This window comes from Thalassophryne amazonica, chromosome 9 (genome assembly GCF_902500255.1).
Source record: "Thalassophryne amazonica chromosome 9, fThaAma1.1, whole genome shotgun sequence".
Classification (NCBI taxonomy): Eukaryota; Metazoa; Chordata; class Actinopteri; order Batrachoidiformes; family Batrachoididae; genus Thalassophryne; species Thalassophryne amazonica.
Window position 1 is genome coordinate 16,962,312 of NC_047111.1, and position 23,146 is coordinate 16,985,457.

At 40.7% G+C, this 23,146-nt stretch overlaps 2 protein-coding genes across 3 annotated transcripts in view; one reads left to right on the top strand and one right to left on the bottom strand.

Annotated features, from left to right (window-relative positions):
• The window catches only part of LOC117516819 (F-BAR and double SH3 domains protein 2-like), a 62,345-nt gene extending 59,949 nt beyond the window's left edge, over positions 1 to 2,396 (bottom strand). Inside the window, exon 1 of the mRNA XM_034177680.1 lies at positions 2,197 to 2,396. Within this exon, the coding sequence (XP_034033571.1) occupies positions 2,197 to 2,217 (21 nt within the window). The 5' untranslated portion in view covers positions 2,218 to 2,396. The remainder of the gene's footprint in view (positions 1 to 2,196) is intronic.
• Positions 2,397 to 4,542: 2,146 nt separating this feature from the next.
• foxred1 (FAD-dependent oxidoreductase domain containing 1) overlaps positions 4,543 to 23,146 on the top strand; it is a 50,779-nt gene continuing 32,175 nt past the window's right edge. For both annotated transcript variants that reach the window (XM_034177681.1, XM_034177682.1), the window contains exons 1-5: positions 4,543 to 4,804; positions 13,898 to 14,118; positions 15,184 to 15,294; positions 20,638 to 20,756; positions 22,639 to 22,733. In XM_034177681.1, coding sequence (XP_034033572.1) covers positions 4,660 to 4,804; positions 13,898 to 14,118; positions 15,184 to 15,294; positions 20,638 to 20,756; positions 22,639 to 22,733 — 691 coding nt within the window. In that variant the 5' untranslated portion in view covers positions 4,543 to 4,659. The remainder of the gene's footprint in view (positions 4,805 to 13,897; positions 14,119 to 15,183; positions 15,295 to 20,637; positions 20,757 to 22,638; positions 22,734 to 23,146) is intronic.

Genomic DNA, 23,146 nt, shown 5'->3' on the forward strand with positions numbered 1-23,146 from the left:
AATCAAAGATTTATTGGGAGTGTTAATTTTTCCATATAAATGATGATTAAAAAATGTCAGGTCGGCGTTTTGGTCCTTTTGGTCGAACCAGCCCCATTTGAATTTATTCCTGATGAACTTTAATTTGTCACCCTGCAGCAGAACAGCGTTTCATCCCCTTCCTTTGCGAAGTTTACAGTAAAATCTCTTACAGCGTCTCTCATTTGCTGCCTTTTGATCGAGTGGCACCATGTTACATTATCGCAGATCAGGACGTGAAAACATGAGACTTAATATCCACTGTGGAGTCTGAGTTTTTTTTTTTTTTTTTTTTACAAACATTGTGAAAGACAGACCACAGACTAAATCCGACACATTAAGAAAACAATAACCCTTCTTCTTCACAGCCCTCTGCGTGGTTACGAACCAGCACATCTACTAAATCTGAGACCACAAAGGGCTGTAATTTGTCACCTTTATATTTTTACTCCTTCCTCTCTCATCATATTTTAATAGTTTTTGCTGTGCACCCGCCGATTACATTTTGATCATAGATCAAATACGTCTGGCAGAAAAGTCCACTAATATGACCAACTTTACAACACGGAGTCAGAAAAAGATGCCCAAATGACCCTCAATTCATGGAGGAAATTGTACGTGCCTTACCTTTGGTTTGTAGGTTGACGATTGCATAAAGAAGCTCGTTGAGGGACAAATTAATCCAGAAAAAGCCAATGATCTTGCAACAAATTCCATAAAGACGCAAGGGGGAACTTTAAAAGATTAACGCACACGTCAACGTCATTGCATGGCTATGGAATTACAGAGTTGCAGAATCATCATTCAAGCTTTAGGATTTTAAGATACCACTCCACAGCGGACTTAGAAAAAAGAGTGACTCATCCAAATGTAATCTTTTTCATGCACATAATGTCCAGCGCTTATTTAAGGCAGGATTCAGGATTCCCTGTAGAATGTTTGGCACCTCTTGACTGTAACTAACCCGTTACACACATATAACGGATTTTGTCCATTTTATACATGTAACGGATTTCGATTACAACAGACAAAATTCAGTGGTCCACCTGAATCCATTATGTGTGAGTTTTACTGTGCTTTCCGAGCTGTCTCCCTCACCACATCTGCAGTAGTATTCCAGTTGTCCAAAATCACTTTACCTCCACGATCTGCATGTTACAGTTTGTCTTGGCAAAATGTATGCTGGAGGCCCCTACTGCACTCTGAATGCCAATGTGGTTGAAATTTGACAAAATTTAGTGTGATCTCTTGTTTACACACACACACACATATATATATATATATACATATATATATATATATATATATATATATATATATATACATACATACATACATACATACATACATATATATACACATATATATATATAAAAACATCAAGTCAAGTCTGCTCCTGTGGTTTGCCACATCCATGACACCACAGAACCACCTTGGGTGTTGGAAATGTGTGTGTGTGTGTGTGTAAAACTGCTGTATTATAACAAATACGGTTGCATACAGGAAATAATAATAATAATAAACTCCAGGTTTTATGGCATTGGTGGTGGTGTAAAGGTCTCTGTGAGTGGCCTTCCAGTTGTTTCTGTAATTGTTTTTAACTATTACATTGGTTTGAAACTGCAGAAAGAATACCTTTTTAAAAAACATAAATAGAAACCCTTTGTCCTCTGTTTCTCATAGGTATCCAAGGTATTTTACCAATAAAATTAAAGTAAAATATGGTTTCATTAAGGTATAATAAAAATAGTCACTTTAATTTGAAAATGTTGATGTTTTCTTCCTTCATTTAAAACACACAATGAAACGGCACCACTTAGGAAACCTGTAAAAAAATAAAAATAAAATAAAATAAATCCGTGAAGTCAGTCTCTTCGCAGACGATGTGATGATTTATTTACGTTCCTCGGCAGGACTTTCTGTCCTTCTGGGGACATCGGCTCCGTTCGGTTACGACACATGACGCTTATTAAAACTATTTGTTTACTTCAACTGTTATTTGATTAAACTTTAACGGCAAATCTAACGGGCTGCCCTTTATTTTGGCAGCATACAAAGTATTTTCTGTGGTTTAAAGCAGCGAGACACCAACAAAGCGTAGAATTTCACCCATTAAAAATGCACCAGCGGCTCCGGACACGAAACGTTAGCCGACCAGGCTACAACCACCAAACTCACCTTTCTCGGTGGAGGCTGCATCCTCGTTTTTCGAACATAAAAACAACACCAAAGACCTAAGTTTGTCTGGGAAAAGTTTTTTCCAAACGTTTACAACTAACAAAAAAATGAGAAAACAGCGTTCGATGCGTCTCAAGCGGCCATGGAGAGTCCTAGAAAGTAGTGAGCGGAGTCCCGCAGAAAACACTGTGGCTCCGGGGGACAGAACACACACGCGTCAAGTTACTGCCGTGTCACTGCGCCGTGTTTCCGTCGTTTCAAAATAATGCCACAGCTCTGATGGATTGAAAAATACTTCTTCTTCTTCTTGCAATTTATTGGCGGTTGGCATCCAGAATGTTGCATTACCGTCACCAACTGTACTATTATGAAACTACAGATGTGGAGCATCGACGACAGAGTGACAAAATAAAATAAAAAAAAAAAGAAAAAAAAGGGTTAACTAAAGCCTATCAAAAAGCCCTGTGTTCTTAAGGAACTTAAACACAAATCTCCAAGCAGACGGCACAGAGAAGGAAAGTAGTCCCTATTTAAAATACTGCTTATTCCGAAGCTTTTCAAAGTAAGACGCAAGAGTCTCTGTTGATGTCAGCTCCCTCTTGTGACGCCTTTGATTATCGAACATACAAACTTCACATAAAATTTCTTGCTGGAATTTATTATTATTATTATTATTATTATTATTATTATTATTATTATTATTATTATTATTATTATTATTATTATTATTATTATTATTATTATTATTATTATAAATGATTAACAATCTTGGAGCACATTAAAAATATTACAAAGTAATGCAGTCACAACAAGAATTTCAATATCTTACTTAAGCATAGATGTTTGGTGGCCATTTTTAAAATTTATTTATTTATTAATATCCGTTGAGATTACCCTAATTGTCAAAACTTTGCTGCAGGATTAATTATCAGCACTTTTTAAAGTCTGCTTTGTTTGTATTTTATTCACGCCTGTAAACCTTTCTGTCATTTTGGTAGAAATATGAAAATGTGACATGAACTTAATATTTTCATATTACACTTGGTCTGTAAGAAAACAGATTTTTTTTTTACTTTCCTGATTGATTTACAATAAATATAAATATATAATTGTATAAATATGATAATAAATATAATAATATTTTTAAAAAGTCCCCTACTTTAATTTGGAATCAATTTCTGTGTTCAGATTCTGACCAATCAGAGCTGGGGGTGTCGTAAAGGTTTTGTCAGGCCGAACGCAGGGAGCAGCTCTGATTGGTTCTGTGTGATCACATGAAGAGCCATCGCCTTAGCGATCCATGATGGAACATTGTCAAATCTGAAAAAAATACAACTGAGATCTTGCAAGATATTTTCAAAATAAAACGATTTCCCCACAGACGCTCAGCACCATAATACCTTTGAACAACTTTGGTCCCGAATAAAACACCAACAGGCAATTGATCAGTATCTCTATTTCCAGTATTTTCAGTCATGACTGTATTTTCATATTTTTACAGAATTTCTTGTTCATGAACTCTTTGTAGGACAAAGTGTTTGACCAACAGAATAATTGATTCTAAACAGCATGAAAAGTACATTCTAATATTTTTAATAGCACACCTTGTTTCTTGAAGTATTACAGCTAGAGTCTTGTAACAGTAAAAGTTTATCCTCAAAGATTCCGACTTCTAATGTTAGAGCTTTATTATTAAAACAACGCAGAAGTTTACAAATTTAAAACATTCATGAAAATTCAGTAAGGTATATCTTATATATTATATTCCAATTCTAAGGTGGAACTATGCCAGTATACAAAGGTATATCTAAATATCTAAAAAGGAAGAGTAAAATAGGAGAGTAGAAAAGAGTAGAGTAGAGCCACTTAGGTGCCTGGTCTTGAGAACCATGTCAACTTTTGATACAACCACTTTATAGAATTCCTGATATTCTACGTTAATCTTAAATTCTTGTACTCATTAAATACTTTGTCCATTTAAAAACAACATTAATATTCAAAGATTTCTTAAAATGTTTGTTTTTGTGTTACATCAGTGTTTGTAGCCACGTTGGCATTTTAATTGCAGTATTATAACGTTGTACTAACAGTACAAAGTTCTTTACATTTTACAATTTCAGTCTTGTAACACGAACATTCTAAAATGTACATACTCATCCAACGACACTTAAACCATCACATTGCGTTATTTATCTTATTTACCTTTAATGTCGTAATATTACTAATTAATACTGTTATTACCAGTTTTTCCTACTTTAATGTTTCGGGCTTTATTGTGAAGAGAAACGCTGTCCTCGCGCTCTAATTTTATTTAACTTGAATCTGTTGTAGTCGCTGTCTGTCGCTCCCACGTCGCGCGTTTTCCGGTCAGGTTTCACAGTGACTTTGAACACGTTAATATGTAGTTTACTTCACTCGGCCGTTTGTCTGTGAACGGTTAACCGTCGGCGGTTTGGCGGCACCATGGCAGCGTGGCGCAGGTTGCCCGTGAAACTTTGGGCGGTTCGTGGATCGCTTAGCTCCACGCCACTCACACAGGGTCACTCGTGCGTTTGTGGACATTTATGTCTGAGTACAGGGATTCCTCGACGAAGTGACTTCTTCAAAGGTGGGACAACACAAACATCTACCAGACACGTGATCACAAATGTAGTTGATGGCGTAAAAAACAGAAGACTGTTAGTTTGATGGTCTATATCAGTGATCAGTGGTTCCCAGTTCTGGTCCTCCCAGAGCACAGGGCTGGTATGATGGTATTTAAATCACTGTATATATTTGAGATCTCAAATCAGTAGTTTCCTGTTAAGATGACAGGTGGCAAATTAGAGGAGGATTATCTCCAGCAGGGTCCTGCTCAGTCATGCATGAATGGAGGCTGCTTGGCTGTTTATTGTTAAACAAACAGCTGAGATCCATTTAGGTTTTTCAAAGACAGTGTGACAGAACTTCAAGGAAGATGGTAAATTTCAGATTATGATAATGGGACATTTTAGTTGTAGTCATATTTAGCATGGAATAACTTTGTACATGTTGTTTGTTCACCTTTATGTTTTAACATGTCAATAAAGATCAGTGACAAAACATGACATGATTTGGTCTAAGTTGATCTGGGATGATGAAAAACATGTAGTACTTTGGGGCCCCAAGGACCAGGATTGGGGAACCCGGGTCTAGATGACATTTCATCCAGAAAAATCCAGTTGTGTTTCATGGGTGCCGCAATCAACACCACAAGTATATAATTAGGGAATAACTTTGTTGTGTCTGTTGATTTGCAGACATTAATGCTGGATTTTACTGTTGCAAATTGAGTTTTACCGACCATTCTAATCCAATTCTATTGTTTGCACAGTTTATTTTTCGAGAGTGGCTGTACGCCCAACCGTTGGGTCAATAAAGTAAATACGCGAGCATATACGCCCAACCACAACCGACCAATGAGCGCGCTTGTAAGCTCACTTCTGGTTTCAACGCGGGAGGGAAAAAAATGTGGATATTTTCTCACCGGCTGCGGGAGGGTTCACAGCCCGCGGAGGAGCTGTGCTCTAAAGCGGTTCTGTTTGGCTCATCACACCCAGGGAACAGTGACAAAATAACACCATCTTACAGCCAACAAGCAGCATTTTGTTCATAATCTGTTTTGTCATCGTTAACAGATTTCCGTTCAAAATGCTTATGAAGATTGTCTGTTTTCATCCAGTTTTTGTAGTAATTAAAGACGGCACCATTAAATGTCTCAAACATACGCCACAGTAGATCCTTAAAAAGTGGTGTAAAAAACATAGTGTAGATGCACAAAACGTGTCAAATACACGATCACGGTTGGGCGAATAAGATAAGACATTATATTTATCTGCCCAACGGTTGTGCATGTAACGTTCAATGTATGACTTATCTGCCCAACGGTTGGGCGAATAAGGTAGGACATTATATTTATTTGCCCAACGGTTGGGTGTATAGCCTTTGCCTTATTTTTCTGTGAGTAATTCAACCTGCATCCATGTTTTCAGCGAAAGACTGCTTCACCACTGAAGGCTGCATCTAAACATAAAAATAAAACTATTGCTAGATTCCTGATCCCAAGTCATCAAATAATCACCGTTAGTATTGTATTTATCAGTTATCACAGCAGTAATTGCAATAACATCAGTCGGCGAAGCTTACCGTATAGCGGCTTCATGCCAAACTGGAAATTCTGTGAGCAGACCCTCAGATTTCTCCATCTGGTCAACTGCATTGAGTAATTCTGTATCTTGTCTCGGTAACAGTCTGATATGGGAAAATATCAGCAGAAATCAGCCCATCAGAGTGTGTGTGTAGCATCATAGCCTTATAATAGTTTAGATGAGATGAGATATAGTTTATTGATCTCACAGTGGAGAAATTATGTTTACACTCCAGTTACCTCAGACAGTAATTAGTCCACAATTATCACTTGTTTACCGTAATAATGGCACACATCAGAATTAAAGACAGCACATACACATTTGACATTGTTTATGTGCACTAAGTTTGAAGAAGTCCGTTATCCGAATTGAGGCAAGTGGGTGAAGGTCACACAGCAACCCTGAGATGCGCCGCCGTCAGCTTGGGAGGAGGAACGGAGGCCAGCTGCAGCTAAAACTGCACCGCCCCCGCAGAAGGGGAAAGGAATGATGTGAGCAGGCGCCGGAGTGGGGGATGTTTGATGGGGGGTAGGAGGGGGGTGGGGGGAGGGAATGGAGCATGCGTCAGTCCTGTGAAAACAGTTTATTGTCTTTGTGAGTTGAGATAAGAAACAGCCAAATGTTCCCCAGGCCGAAGAAATTCCTCTGAAGGAAAAACAGTTGTGCAATTTGACCTTCAGGCTTGATAAGCCTGTAATGTTGTGGTTTGAGCAGTGAAAAACACTTTTAACAGTTCCACTTGAACAACCAAATCCCAATTATGAATTAAGAATATTCCCAATTATGAATTAAGAATATTTACCGGCCTCTGAAATCTTCACTTCAACTGCAAGGCACGCATCTGCTCCAAGATGTGATCCAATTTGCGTCTGAGTTCAAGAGTCATCGCAGTCTGAGAATGCACTGCCTTGTCAACCTCATTAATCATGACGGACAAGCGAAGGGCCGTGGTTCTTGATGCCGCCGTCTTGCCAATTTTCCGTTAGATCAGGGCAGCACATAAGCCAAAAAGTACCAGCCCTACTACCATAAGACCAAAAATGAATAAATCCTCGACGTCCTCAACGGAGAAAGGCGCCAAGCATGCCACACACCAGGAACTCCAGGGGTCGAGAACATAGCCCGCAGGATACGTTCCATCTGGGCAGGTAGGATCCCCCGGTCCTGACCTTCTTGTAGAAAAAATCAATCAATCAATCAATTTTTTTTTTATATAGCGCCAAATCACAACAAACAGTTGCCCCAAGGCGCTTTATATTGTAAGGCAAGGCCATACAACAATTATGTAAAACCCCAACGGTCAAAACGACCCCCTGTGAGCAAGCACTTGGCTACAGTGGGAAGGAAAAACTCCCTTTTAACAGGAAGAAACCTCCAGCAGAACCAGGCTCAGGGAGGGGCAGTCTTCTGCTGGGACTGGTTGGGGCTGAGGGAAAAAAAAAACGGGAAAAAGACATGCTGTGGAGGGGAGCAGAGATCGATCACTAATGATTAAATGCAGAGTGGTGCATACAGAGCAAAAAGAGAAAGAAACAGTGCATCATGGGAACCCCCCAGCAGTCTACGTCTATAGCAGCATAACTAAGGGATGGTTCAGGGTCACCTGATCCAGCCCTAACTATAAGCTTTAGCAAAAAGGAAAGTTTTAAGCCTAATCTTAAAGTAGAGAGGGTGTCTGTCTCCCTGATCTGAATTGGGAGCTGGTTCCACAGGAGAGGAGCCTGAAAGCTGAAGGCTCTGCCTCCCATTCTACTCTTACAAACCCTAGGAACTACAAGTAAGCCTGCAGTTTGAGAGCGAAGCGCTCTAATGGGGTGATATGGTACTACGAGGTCCCTAAGATAAGATGGGACCTGATTATTCAAAACCTTATAAGTAAGAAGAAGAATATTAAATTCTATTCTAGAATTAACAGGAAGCCAATGAAGAGAGGCCAATATGGGTGAGATATGCTCTCTCCTGCTAGTCCCCGTCAGTACTCTAGCTGCAGCATTTTGAATTAACTGAAGGCTTTTTAGGGAACTTTTAGGACAACCTGATAATAATGAATTACAATAGTCCAGCCTAGAGGAAATAAATGCATGAATTAGTTTTTCAGCATCACTCTGAGACAAGACCTTTCTGATTTTAGAGATATTGCGTAAATGCAAAAAAGCAGTCCTACATATTTGTTTAATATGCGCTTTGAATGACATATCCTGATCAAAAATGACTCCAAGATTTCTCACAGTATTACTAGAGGTCAGGGTAATGCCATCCAGAGTAAGGATCTGGTTAGACACCATGTTTCTAAGATTTGTGGGGCCAAGTACAATAACTTCAGTTTTATCTGAGTTTAAAAGCAGGAAATTAGAGGTCATCCATGTCTTTATGTCTGTAAGACAATCCTGCAGTTTAGCTAATTGGTGTGTGTCCTCTGGCTTCATGGATAGATAAAGCTGGGTATCATCTGCGTAACAATGAAAATTTAAGCAATACCGTCTAATAATACTGCCTAAGGGAAGCATGTATAAAGTGAATAAAATTGGTCCTAGCACAGAACCCTGTGGAACTCCATAATTAACTTTAGTCTGTGAAGAAGATTCCCCATTTACATGAACAAACTGTAATCTATTAGACAAATATGATTCAAACCACCGCAGCGCAGTGCCTTTAATACCTATGGCATGCTCTAATCTCTGTAATAAAATTTTATGATCAACAGTATCAAAAGCAGCACTGAGGTCCAACAGAACAAGCACAGAGATGAGTCCACTGTCCGAGGCCATAAGAAGATCATTTGTAACCTTCACTAATGCTGTTTCTGTACTATGATGAATTCTAAAACCTGACTGAAATTCTTCAAATAGACCATTCCTCTGCAGATGATCAGTTAGCTGTTTTACAACTACCCTTTCAAGAATTTTTGAGAGAAAAGGAAGGTTGGAGATTGGCCTATAATTAGCTAAGATAGCTGGGTCAAGTGATGGCTTTTTAAGTAATGGTTTAATTACTGCCACCTTAAAAGCCTGTGGTACATAGCCAACTAACAAAGATAGATTGATCATATTTAAGATCGAAGCATTAAATAATGGTAGGGCTTCCTTGAGCAGCCTGGCAGGAATGGGGTCTAATAAACATGTTGATGGTTTGGATGAAGTAACTAATGAAAATAACTCAGACAGAACAATTGGAGAGAAAGAGTCTAACCAAATACCGGCATCACTGAAAGCAGCCAAAGATAACGATACGTCTTTGGGATGGTTATGAGTAATTTTTTCTCTAATGGTTAAAATTTTGTTAGCAAAGAAAGTCATGAAGTCATTACTAGTTAAAGTTAATGGAATACTCAGCTCAATAGAGCTCTGACTCTTTGTCAGCCTGGCTACAGTGCTGAAAAGAAACCTGGGGTTGTTCTTATTTTCTTCAATTAGTGATGAGTAGAAAGATGTCCTAGCTTTACGGAGGGCTTTTTTATAGAGCAACAGACTCTTTTTCCAGGCTAAGTGAAGATCTTCTAAATTAGTGAGACGCCATTTCCTCTCCAACTTACGGGTTATCTGCTTTAAGCTACGAGTTTGTGAGTTATACCACGGAGTCAGACACTTCTGATTTAAAGCTCTCTTTTTCAGAGGAGCTACAGCATCCAAAGTTGTCTTCAATGAGGATGTAAAACTATTGACGAGATACTCTATCTCCCTTACAGAGTTTAGGTAGCTACTCTGCACTGTGTTGGTATATGGCATTAGAGAACATAAAGAAGGAATCATATCCTTAAACCTAGTTACAGCGCTTTCTGAAAGACTTCTAGTGTAATGAAACTTATTCCCCACTGCTGGGTAGTCCATCAGAGTAAATGTAAATGTTATTAAGAAATGATCAGACAGAAGGGAGTTTTCAGGGAATACTGTTAAGTCTTCTATTTCCATACCATAAGTCAGAACAAGATCTAAGATATGATTAAAGTGGTGGGTGGACTCATTTACTTTTTGAGCAAAGCCAATAGAGTCAAATAATAGATTAAATGCAGTGTTGAGGCTGTCATTCTCAGCATCTGTGTGGATGTTAAAATCGCCCACTATAATTATCTTATCTGAGCTAAGCACTAAGTCAGACAAAAGGTCTGAAAATTCACAGAGAAACTCACAGTAACGACCAGGTGGACGATAGATAATAACAAATAAAACTGGTTTTTGGGACTTCCAATTTGGATGGACAAGACTAAGAGACAAACTTTCAAATGAATTAAAGCTCTGTCTGGGTTTTTGATTAATTAATAAGCTGGAATGGAAGATTGCTGCTAATCCTCCGCCCCGGCCCGTGCTACGAGCATTCTGACAGTTAGTGTGACTCGGGGGTGTTGACTTATTTAAACTAACATATTCATCCTGCTGTAACCAGGTTTCTGTTAGGCAGAATAAATCAATATGTTGATCAATTATTATATCATTTACCAACAGGGACTTAGAAGAGAGAGACCTAATGTTTAATAGACCACATTTAACTGTTTTAGTCTGTGGTGCAGTTGAAGGTGCTATATTATTTTTTCTTTTTGAATTTTTATGCTTAAATAGATTTTTGCTGGTTATTGGTGGTCTGGGAGCAGGCACCGTCTCTACGGGGATGGGGTAATGAGGGGATGGCAGGGGGAGAGAAGCTGCAGAGAGGTGTGTAAGACCACAACTCTGCCTCCTAGTCCCAACCCTGGACAGTCACAGTTTGGAGGATCCAAGAAAATTGGCCAGATTTCTAGAAATGAGAGCTGCTCCATCTAAAGTGGGATGGATGCCGTCTCTCCTAACAAGACCAGGTTTTCCCCAGAAGCTTTGCCAATTATCTATGAAGCCCACCTCATTTTTTTTGACACCTCAATGGTGTCAGTAGCATTCAGAGACCAGCTGATCAATTCCATGGTTAATCCAATAGTAGTCCAATAGATCCAGTATCCAATATAATTTGAGGAATTCAGTCTGGTGAAGTAGGGACTTGAAGGTTAAAGCAGAGAACAGAGATAAGGGAGAGTGGAGGAGATGCGACCGCCCTCGTCGGAGTCCCAAGCAGATTACAGCTAGTTACAATTAACAGAGGCGATGACATGATTGAACACACTCCAGAATGTTGAGGACCAGAGCAATCTTGGTGCTGGGGGAGCTGAAGGTCTAGTGGTTAAGGGTTTGGCTTCAGGCCAAAGGATCTTCTGTTCAAAACCCAGCCAGACCAGGAAATTGCTAAGGGCCGTTGGGCAAGGTTCCTCAAATCATCAGACGGAGTTTTTCCTTACCACTATCGCCTGTGTGTTTGCTCTAGGGGTCGGTAAGGTTAGACCTTACTTGTGTGAAGCGCCTTGAGGCAGCTTTGTCGTGAGTTGGCGCGATATAAATGAAAATAAATTGAATTGAAGGTCCTTAATCCCCTAGTTACTCCCGGTGTGTAGTGAGCGCTTTGCATGGCAACACCCTGACATCGGTGTGTGAACGTGAGGCATCTGTGTAAAGTGCTTTGATCTTCTGATGTAGATGGAAAAGCACTATATAAATGCAGTCCATTTACTATTTATTGGCTGCAAATAGGAGTTTGCCAAACTGCAAAAGTTATACCCCTCTCACATCTTCACAATTTAGCAAGCAAATGCCGACCGTAATAAAAACCGCTGGCATACGCCAGTGTACGTCTAATAAGTTATGGTTACGTTTTGTGTAGCTTAAGAGCACGTTGAAGCACGCTGATATACGTCATAATATGCCAAGCACCCGGAAAAGTTTTGTGCATGCTTAAAATTTTCAACATATGCTAGCGTATGAGTCATATGTCCTGCACATGCAGGACATAAGTTATGTGATTGTTGACACGTTTCTTATAATTTGCTCATAAGTCGAAATACGTCCATTAATGTTGTCCGTTGATTGGCTGAAAGTTGCAGTGCTCATGGAAACAGACTGTTTCAAATATTAAAACCATTCACAGTAAATATAAAGTCTTAATCTGACCTGTTCTTTTCAGTCGGACTCATCACAGCCTGATGAAAACTTATCCTCATAAAGCGTCCTGATTTTGAAAAATGACGTCTGAAAATACTTTAATTCCTTGTTGTGCCTGAAGAAACAAACCCCTCTGTGTTTTTTCTGCTCATTTTTTTTTCTGTGCAGTACCGACCCGAACCACTCTGTGGAAACGGGGCTGTCAGTATACGCTGGTTAAGTCGTCAAGGTGTGACCGCCATTATACGGGTTGTTAGGCCAAATTTTAATTATGCTTCTGTCCTCTGGTTTAACAAGTTAGAAAGACACAAAGATGCTCTGGAACAGGTCCAGTACCAGTCTACCAGACTTTTTTATGGCGTCTCACCTCCACAATTTGGACCATCTTACTGGGCTCCAGTTGCCCACATTTTAATACAGATGAGAGAGCTGACATGATTCAGGCATTCATCACCATCTGGACTTGCGTCAGTATATTTTCTGTTATTAATCGTACCATCCTTGGTGATCACTTTGTATAAACCACTTTCAACTATGATACTCGAGATGGCCACAAAGAGGATCAGTAGACCTCGGCCTGTTAAATGGTAAGTGGTCTTACTTATGTAAATTGTACGTGACCACGGTCACCCTCTTGGGGTTCATTTATTTTCATCTGTATCTTTGTGTTCCTGAAGTCAGCCACGATCTTTCTTGTTAAAACTGCCAAACTTGATTCAGACGTGTTCCGCACAATATCTGAAGATGGACAATATCAGGGTTTGTTGGTTTTTGGCTTCCAAAAGATTGGGTACAGCAGGTACCTTAGTGAAATAAGGAGTTGGTCTGCCAATATTCAGACCTGGGTTTCATTCTCGATCGTACTACCTGTCTATGTCCTTGGCATTGTCCCAATCCACCCAACTGTAAATGGGTACCAGTCTTGACTAGGGAAGTATTCTGCGATGGACTGGTGTCCCATTCAGGGTGACTCGTAGACTCTCATCCAGTTCATGCTATAGAATCCAGGAATAACCATTAGCACTAATCAGACGTCTTCTAAACAGTAGGAAGGGCACTGCGTGCTTGCTTCTGGATTTGAAATTGATCTCTCAGTTGTCGAGTGACACTGAAATTCACTTTCTTTTAATTAGGGTTATGGTTAAGATATTAAGATTAGCATTGGGGTTTAAGAAAAATCTTGAAAGTTGAACAATACTTCTGATACAGTACAGTTTCAAAAATTGTGCGTAGCCATTTATGGATTCAGGCAACTGCTTGATTTATTTCTCAAAGTCTTGTTCAGTATTTGAATTCCAGTGTTGTCAGAGTCCTAGAAAGTGGGTCAATTCCGATATGATGCAATCCAGACACACCTATGTTTTTACGTTCTCTGTTGTGGGTTCATATTGGTTCATCTAACTAACTAGTGGTAATTTGGCATCAGGATGTTATGGATACTGGTACAAAAGAATCATTAGAATGAATCTACAGAATGTCCCGTGAATCAACAAAATACAAAAACCACTAGCACCACATTGTCTTTCCTCAACTTCTAAACATGAATGTAAGATGGATGCTTTCTGTTTTACATGTCAGAACTGGAGGAGCATTTGGAAGCTATGAGGAAGAAGGCAACGCTCGCTTTGCCAGGCAGCGACTGGTGTCCCATTGAGATCAACAAGAACCTTCCTCCAGAGAGGGCTGACATTGTGATCATTGGAGGGGGTGTGGTGGGCTGGTCCATCGCCTACTGGCTGAAGAAGAAGGAGCAGGTGCGAGATGGCGTGCGGGTTGTTGTTGTGGAGAAAGACCCAATGGTGAGGAAACCTGATTCCCCTCATTGAAGGTGTTGGTACTATTCATAAGTCGTAGAACTTTCAGGTCAATAAACGTGTGTCCTTTGACTTGGGCTTCAGGAGTTTGAAGGTCTTTTGATGTTCTTGGTGCAGGATGTTTATGCGTTGAGATACTTCGGACAATGTAAGACAAAAGATGATGAAGCCGAGTATTCATCATTATCAGTGTTGACTTGATGATGTTGAGTGACCTCGTTCAAAGACTGTGTGATCAGGTCAGGAAAGACTTTCTAGATGGACCATTTCTGACAGTGTATACAAAACAATATCAATATACACATCCAATATGTTGTCCTTCACACTTTTATTCATCCATCTTGCTTATTTTTGGAACTTAACCAACGTTATGTTACACACTACAGCACAAGCTTTTTGGAATTTAAAAGCCCTTATGTTAAGTAACAGCACAGGCTGTAGTGTGCACATGTGCTACACTTTGTTTGTATACGCTGTTAAACTCGCCCCCAAGGAAATGCTGTGTTACAAAGTGAGTTCCACGTACAGGTTGAAGGTGTAACTTGGGAAAATATGGTAGTCAAGTCTGGTGTTTCCCAGCTCCTGATTAACTGAGCTTAACCAGAATTAGTTAATTAGCAGTGACTGCAACAGGAACAGGTGATCTGCAGGTCACCAGGTGTTATAATCCTTCAGTTTCACAAAAGTTATAATAATAATAATAATAATGACTTTAGTCCAGACTCATGACTGCATAGATACATGACATATTCAGGCATGCATGTCAACACTGATGTGTGACACCTACAGTATGTTCCATCATGTTGCAGAGTGAAAATTGTGCCTTAATTCAACATGTGCTGCTTCCTAAACCTTCCTGTAGGATGTCGGTGTTCACCGACATCCATCATATGTTTCCAGTTAAAACGGGAAACATTTGTGGGTGTTTGGTTTCCACTGAAGGCTGGATCGCCTGCAGTCTTCACTCAGCTCTGTACAACAGGTTTCTACTTCCTGTCAGCACCGTGGTCCACCATGTCTGAGTTTATGTTGTACCTTGTGGTTCCACAGTATGCCCGGTCGTCCACGGTTCTGTCTGCCGGGGGGATACGGCAGCAGTTCTCCCTGCCTGAGAACATCTACCTGTCCCTCATCTCTGCTGACTTCATGAAGAACATCAATGTGAGTGTTATAAACGTTAAGTTAGTGGGGTTGATGTTTGACACAGGAAGCGCCACATGCTGGCTAATGAATGACAGAAGTGTGCAATTATTAAACATTTTTGAGTTGTTGTTTTGTTAGTAAGTTGAAGATTGAAGCAAAATGTCTGCTAAGACAAAGACAAACTCGTACACGAAGAACTCAGCTGTGAATTCATGAAGAAGAAAGTTAAATATGGTGCAGAAGTAAAGGATTTGTTCTCAAACTACGAGGAAGGATGCTACAGTTAAATGATGATGATCATAATTTATGTTTTGCAATAAATAAATGTCTCAGGTCTGGGTGACGGGTTTGGCTGGACGCAAATGCAGGACTCAGACAACAAGCTCTGTAAGTAAAAGCAGTTTACTGAAACAGTAAACAGGGTCACAGCAAGGCAGTCCAACAAGAGTAACAGTATCAGAATCATCAGACAAAAGGCGTGGTCGAGGATACAGGCAGGTAATCGTAGCACACGTGAGGCAGGCTGGTCGAGAATACGCAAAACAGAGCTGGAGAGAAGGCACAAGGCGCATCAATCTGGCGAAGGAGTGAGGCAAACGAAGGAGCTTATAAACACCCAGGTGATGAGGTGCAGATTGAGAGCAGGTGTGCGTGGAACGCTCCAGAAAGAGGGTGTGGTCAGAGAGTGGGAAACACCCACTACCAAGAGTCAGCAGAGACAGACAAGAGAGAAAGGGACAGACAGACCCAAGCAGGAAAAACCCCAGCAAGAGACTAAACATAACAGAAAGTAACAGAACAATCAAACCAAAACAAAGAAAACGGCAAACAAAACCCAAATCCTGACAAAATTAGCCCAGAAATGCAAACAGTTGGTAAGGTGATTTAATATTCACAAAACTCATACATCCAGTCCAACAACAGTGTGAAAGTAATGTGGGTGGGGAGAGTGCAAAGAAACACAGAACAGAAACCAACACGACTGTGACAAGAATTGATCAAAACACACAAACAGAACACTGCTACAAACAGGAGGTGACAAAAACTCTCCAACCGAACAACGTGGGAAGGAATGGGAAGGGACTGGCAACTAATCGGGAATGGTGCAGGCTTAAATACACAGGGGAACTAATGACAAACAACTGGTGTGGGAAAGTAGGGGAGACAGGGTCGAAACACACTTGTGAATAAGACATACCAAAGGGTGATCCAAAACTAGACAGAAACCCAGGGGATGAGTGAAACCAAAACACAAAGATAACAACAAAAAACAACCTAAGAAGGAAATCACTAAACAAAAAATACAAACGTGAACCAAGAGTAAATCAGGGAAGGCTAACATGATGAACCAACTTTACCGTAACAACAGTAACGTGATTGTTACTCCACGCCATTTGCTAACTCCTCACCAACAAAATTGTCCTGGTAGTGGTCGCTCATTTTACAAGTGAAAATTCTTCATTTCTGTTGAAATTTGCCAACTTCCAGACCATGTGATGTTTGTACATCAAGACATAATGTCGAATCTGGAGAAACTGGCCTCAACCATTGCTGTAATTCCTAATTCAACAGCAGGTATTTTGAGAGTGTCATTTATGATAACTTTTTAATTTACCCTGGTATTATATTATACCTGGTGTTCATATACTATTGACATGAAGAGATTTAGATTGTAGACAACATGATTAGCATCTTGAGACAAAACTGAAAAAATACTAAAACTAAAAATGCATTTACATGTAGTGCCTCAATATACACACACTGTGATGAGACAGTCAGCCCAAGGCTGAGGCTTCAAGTAATTTATATGAAAGGGGCTTTTCCACTATGAAGAGGGTCAAGACCCCACTCTGAAACAGACTGAAAGAAGAAACCCTAGACAACCTCCTTATGATTTCTGTTGAAGGAGACAAGGCAGAAACATTCAGCTTTGACTCAGTTTGCAACAACTGGGCCAAGATGAATAAAAGAAGAACAGACGTTATTGCCTGAGCATTCTGTAATCAAATCTATGATAGAAATGTACATGTAACTGTTTTAGTTGCAATAAATGTTGTTGTGAGTTCATGATTTAGGACGTAAGTAGCTGATTGTCCAATATTTTGGAAACATGGTATGTAAAAGGGAAAAAAATATCATGGTCTAATTAAGTTAATTCCAGAGCTATTTGGTATACAATGTATTTAGACAGTCAAAGAAGTCCCTTTATAAGCCCATAATGCAAAAGTTTTAGGGGGGGCTTTGCACCGCTGGGCCCCCCACCAGGGCGGCGCCGAAGCGGCCCCTGAACCCCCAACTTTTTATGGTAATTTTTCCATCACATTACTCAAAATTCTGGTGAGAACCTAATACCATGGCAAAAAGCACACACACCAAAAGACAGACCACAGTAAAGGATGACAGACGAACCACAGATACACACAGGGGACAGACACGGACAACATCAACAACACGACACAGACATGGACAAAGAACACACCACAACATAATCGGGAAATAAAGTCTCACAGGTGGGTGGTTCTTGCAGCTTTTTGTTTCTTTCTTCTCATAGCTGAGTGGACAAGGAGCTGGGGTGCCCATCTGTACACCTGGGATCAAATCCCGCTCATGCTACCTGTCTTTGTCCTTTGACAGGGTAGTCTGCATCATCTCAGTCCACTCAGCTGTACAACCCCAATTCCAATGAAGTTGGGACGTTGTGTAAAATGTAAATAAAAACAGAATACAATGATTTGCAAATCCTCTTCAACCTATATTCAATTGAATACACCACAAATACAAGATATTTAATGTTCAAACTGATAAACTTTATTGTTTTTGTGCAAATATTTGTTCATTTTGAAATGGATGCCTGCAACACGTTTCAAAAAAGCTGGGACAGTGGTTTGTTTACCGCTGTGTTACATCACCTTTCCTTCTAACAACACTCAATAAGCGTTTGGGAACTGAGGACACTAAAGCTTTGTTGGTGGAATTCTTTCCCATTCTTGCTTGATGTACGGCTTCAGTTGTTCAACAGTCCGGGGTCTCTGTTGTCATATTTTGCACTTCATAATGCGCCACACATTTTCAATGGGTGACAGATCTGGACTGCAGGCAGGCCAGTCTAGTACCAGCACTCTTTTACTACAAAGCCACGCTGTTGTAACATGTGCAGAATGTGGCTTGGCATTGTCTTGCTGAAATAAGCAGGGACGTCCCTGAAAAAGATGTTGCTTGGATGGCAGCATGTGTTGCTCCAAATCCTGGATGTACCTTTCAGCATTGATGGTGCCATCACAGATGTGTAAGTTGTCCATGCGATGGGCACTTACACACCCCCATACCATCACAGATGCTGGCTTTTGAACTTTGCACTGGTAACAATCTGGATGTTTTTTTTTCCTCTTTTGTCCTGAGGACATGACGTCCATGATTTCCAAAAACTATTTGAAATGTGGACTCATCAGACCACAGCACACTTTTCCACTTTGCGTCTGTCCATTTCAAATTAGCTCGGGCCCAGAGAAGGCGGTGGCGTTTCTGGATGTTGTTGATGTATGGCTTTCGCTTTGAATGGTAAAGTTTTAACTTGCACTTGTAGATGTAGCGACGAACTGTGTTAACTGACAATGGTTTTCTGAAGTGTTCCTGAGCCCACATGGTAAGATCCTTTATACAACGATGTCAGTTTTTAATACAGTGCCGCCTGAGGGATCAAAGGTCATGGGCATTCAATGTTGGTTTTCGGCCTTGCCGCTTACGTGTAGAAAGTTCTCCAGATTCTCTGAATCTTGTGATTATATTATGGACTGTAGATGATGGAATCCCTAAATTCCTTGCAATTGAACGTTGAGAAACATTGTTCTTAAACTGTTGGACTATTTTTTCATTCAGTTGTTCACAAAGTGATGATCCTCACCCCATCTTTGCTTGTGAACGGCTGAGCCTTTTGGGGATCCTCCTTTTATACCCAATCATGACACTCACAATTAGTGTCCTCAGTTCCCAAATGCTTATTGAGTGTTGTTAGAAGGAAAGGTGATGTAACACAGTGGTAAACATACCACTGTCCAAGCTTTTTTGAAACGTGTTGCAGGCATCCATTTCAAAATGAGCAAATATTTGCATAAAAACAATAAAGTTTATCAGTTTGAACATTAAATATCTTGTCTTTGTGGTGTATTCAATTGAATATAGGTTGAAGAGGATTTGCAAAACATTGTATTCTGTTTTTATTTACATTTCACACAACGTCTCAACTTCATTGGAATTGGGGTTGTATATGGGTAACCGGCCTCGGCAGAGAAGTAAATGTGAGACATTATTGTAAAGCACTCTGAGCATCTGCTCAAGGGAAGAGTGTGACAGAAATCCCGTTCTTACCACCGTGTTGTGAAACACTCTGATGTTTGTTACACCCCAAAATGTGAATCAGCTGCAAAATGTGAATACTGAAAAAATATCTCCTGAAACCTGAACACACATCTGGCAAAATGTGAATTTCTTGATGATTTGGTGTATGTGTTTGTCTGAAGAGCCAATGGTGTGAAGTGACCATCTGTGGGATTATGACTGCACGCCTCTCACTTGCTTTGCACCACGGGGCTTCGCGCCACCCCTCGACTCTCGCGTGTGTTACTCTCTTTCGCGTTCCCTATTAGTGGGTGAACAATCCAACGCGTGGTGGATTCTGCTTCATGATGGTAGAAAGAGTTGACATCGAAGGATCACAAAGTGACGTCGCTGTGAACGCTTGGCCACCACAAGCCAGTTCTCCCTGTGGTCACTTTCCTGATACCTCCTGGTTAAAACCCAAAAAGTCAGAAGGATGGTGAGGCCCCGCTTTCACAGTCTGTATTCATACTGAAAATCAAGATCAAGTGAGCTTTTGTCCTTCTGCTACATGGGACGTTTCTGTCCTCCCTGAGTTTGCTTTAGGACACCTACGTTACAGTTTGAAAGGTGGACCACTCCATTCAAACTCCCCACCAGCCACTGTCCCCGGAGCCGGTCGCCTCACCAGGTGTAATTAACCCCCCCCCCGCAAAAAAAAAAACAAAAAAAAAAACATTTTTGCTGAGACAGGGTTTGCGATCAGGAATTCTTGAAGTAATTGATCCGTAAACTGAAATCCATGAACTACTTAAACTGAAAGAAAATATATATCATGAATGATATTCACATTTTGTGAGACCTGCTTTCACGTTTTGTGGGATGTTTCATTCACGGTTTGCGGCCAAATTATTAACGGTTCGCGGATATTCACAGTTTGCATAAATTTTCATTAATGGTTTGTAGATGATTCGCGATTTGCAGCAGATTTACATTTTGGGGGTCAACATGTTTTGTAAAGTTTGACGAGCGCCTGCATTCTCTCAGGAACACCTTGGGGTACCGAATGAAGACCCGGTGGACCTGCAGTTCAACCATTCCGGCTACCTGTTCCTGGCCAGTCAAGATGTGGCTCACATCATGGAGGAAAACCACAAGATCCAAAGGTGACAATTTGTTTTTTGTTTTTTTTTTTATCAGCGCATTTTTAGATCCTGAAGGAAATGTTTGGAAATGGTCCTGGTTACCGACCAGTTGGTGGTCGTTGCGTTATGGTCAGGACTCAGGTATGTTGTTATATCTGCTGATACTGTCAAAACGGTTGATGGGCCCGTGTGACCCGACTTGCGCAGAGTTAGTCCATGGGGTCAGATAGATTGGTCACGACTATCCAGGGTGGCACAGTTGCATTTTGGTCACCAGCTTGTAAGACTTGAAAGAAGTATGACAACCATCCCAGGGTGGTATCTGCAGTGAGATAGGGTTTACGCAGGGGTCAGAATATTAAAAATGCTCCAATCACATTGAAAACTATGCCACATTATTTGTCTGATAATGCACATCTCTGTTATTGACACACACACACACACACACACACCTAGTAAACTGGGACATTTTCAGCTTCCAAGAACTGTGTACAGATCCTTGCAACATGGGGCCGTGCATTATCCTGCTGCAACATGAGGTGATGTTCTTGGATGTACTGTATGGCACAACAATGGGCCTCAGGATCTCGTCATGGTATCTCTGTGCATTCAAAATGCCATCAGTAAAATGCACCTGTGTCCTTCGTCCATAACAGACACCTGCCCATACCATAACCCCACCGCCACCATGGGCCACTCGATCCACAACATTGACATCAGAAACCCGCTCACCCACACAACGCCATGCACGCTGTCTGCCATCTGCCCTGAACAGTGTGAACCGGGATTCATCCGTGAAGAGAACACCTCTCCAACGTGCCAAACGCCAGCGAATGTGAGCATTTGCCCACTCAAGTCGGTTACGACGACAAACTGGAGTCAGGTCGAGACCCCGATGAGGACGACGAGCATGCAGATGAGCTTCCCTGAGACGGTTTCTGACAGTTTGTGCAGAAATTCTTTGGTTATGCAAACCGATTGTTTCAGCAGCTATCTGAGTGGCTGGTCTCAGAAGATCTTGGAGGTGAACATGCTGGATGTGGAGGTCCTGGGCTAGTGTGGTTACACGTGGTCTGCGGTTGTGAGGCTGGTTGGATGTACTGCCAAATTCTCTGAAACACCTTTGGAGACATCTTATGGTAGAGAAATGAACATTCAGTACACGAGCAACAGCTCTGGTTGACATTCCTGCTGTCAGCATGCCAATTGCACGCTCCCTCAAATCTTGCGACATCTGTGGCATTGTGCTGTGTGATAAAACTGCACCTTTCAGAGTGGCCTTTTATTGTGGGCAGTCTAAGGCACACCTGTGCACTAATCATGGTGTCTAATCAGCATCTTGATATAGCACACCTGTGAGGTGGGATGGATTATCTCAGCAAAGGAGAAGTGCTCACTATCACAGATTTAGACTGGTTTGTGAACAATATTTGAGGGAAATGGTGATATTGTGTATGTGGAAAAAGTTTTAGATCTTTGAGTTCACCTCATACAAAATGGGAGCAAAAACAAAAGTCTTGCGTTTATATTTTTGTTGTGTGTATATGTATGTATGTATATATGTGTGTGTATATATATATATATATATATATATATATATACACACACACACCTAGTAAACTATGGGTGGTAAGTTTGCCGCACTGGGTGGTAGTGACACGCCCTTTTTGAGGGGTTTGGGTGTTGTCATTTGCAAACTAATTGGGTGCTCAATTCGACTTCCTGTAGAAAATGGCCAATTGCAAAGATTTCCCAGAATCCTCTTCTGAAATCAGGTGGCTGAATGATAATTGGACGACAGATATGGTATATTTGTCTGAAGATGTTTTGGGCAGATTGGTTTTTCTTTGGCCTTTGAATTTCTAAGTTCCAACTGTTCCAGCGTGTCCCATTTGTTTTTCAGGGAGGCTGGAGCCAAAGTGTCGCTTTTGTCTCCAACACAGCTAAAGGAGAAGTTTCCCTGGATAAACACAGACGGCGTCGTGCTTGCGTCACACGGTGAGTGCAGATAATCCACATGTTAGTATTTAGTGACAAACAACAACATTTTGGATCTTCTCAACTTCAGAACATTTATCATCAGATGTAAAATGAGGGTCAAATCTGACATCCAGAACCTTATTACCTCCGCCAAGGAGGTTTTGTTTTCACCGGCATTTGTCTGTTTGTCTGTTAACAGGATAACTCAAAAAGTTTTGAATGCATTTGAACTAAATTTGGTGGAATGATGGGAAATATGTCCAGGATCAATTGATTAAAATTTAGTGATGATCCGGATTATAGGTGGAATATAGCACAATGTATTATTTTGCCTTTTTGTGAATCCACATCCTTTGATATTGATATGAGGCATGGCGGAGGTATGCGCTCTACCGAGTGCCCTATTAGTTAGATAGTTTGTTTCTGGGGGG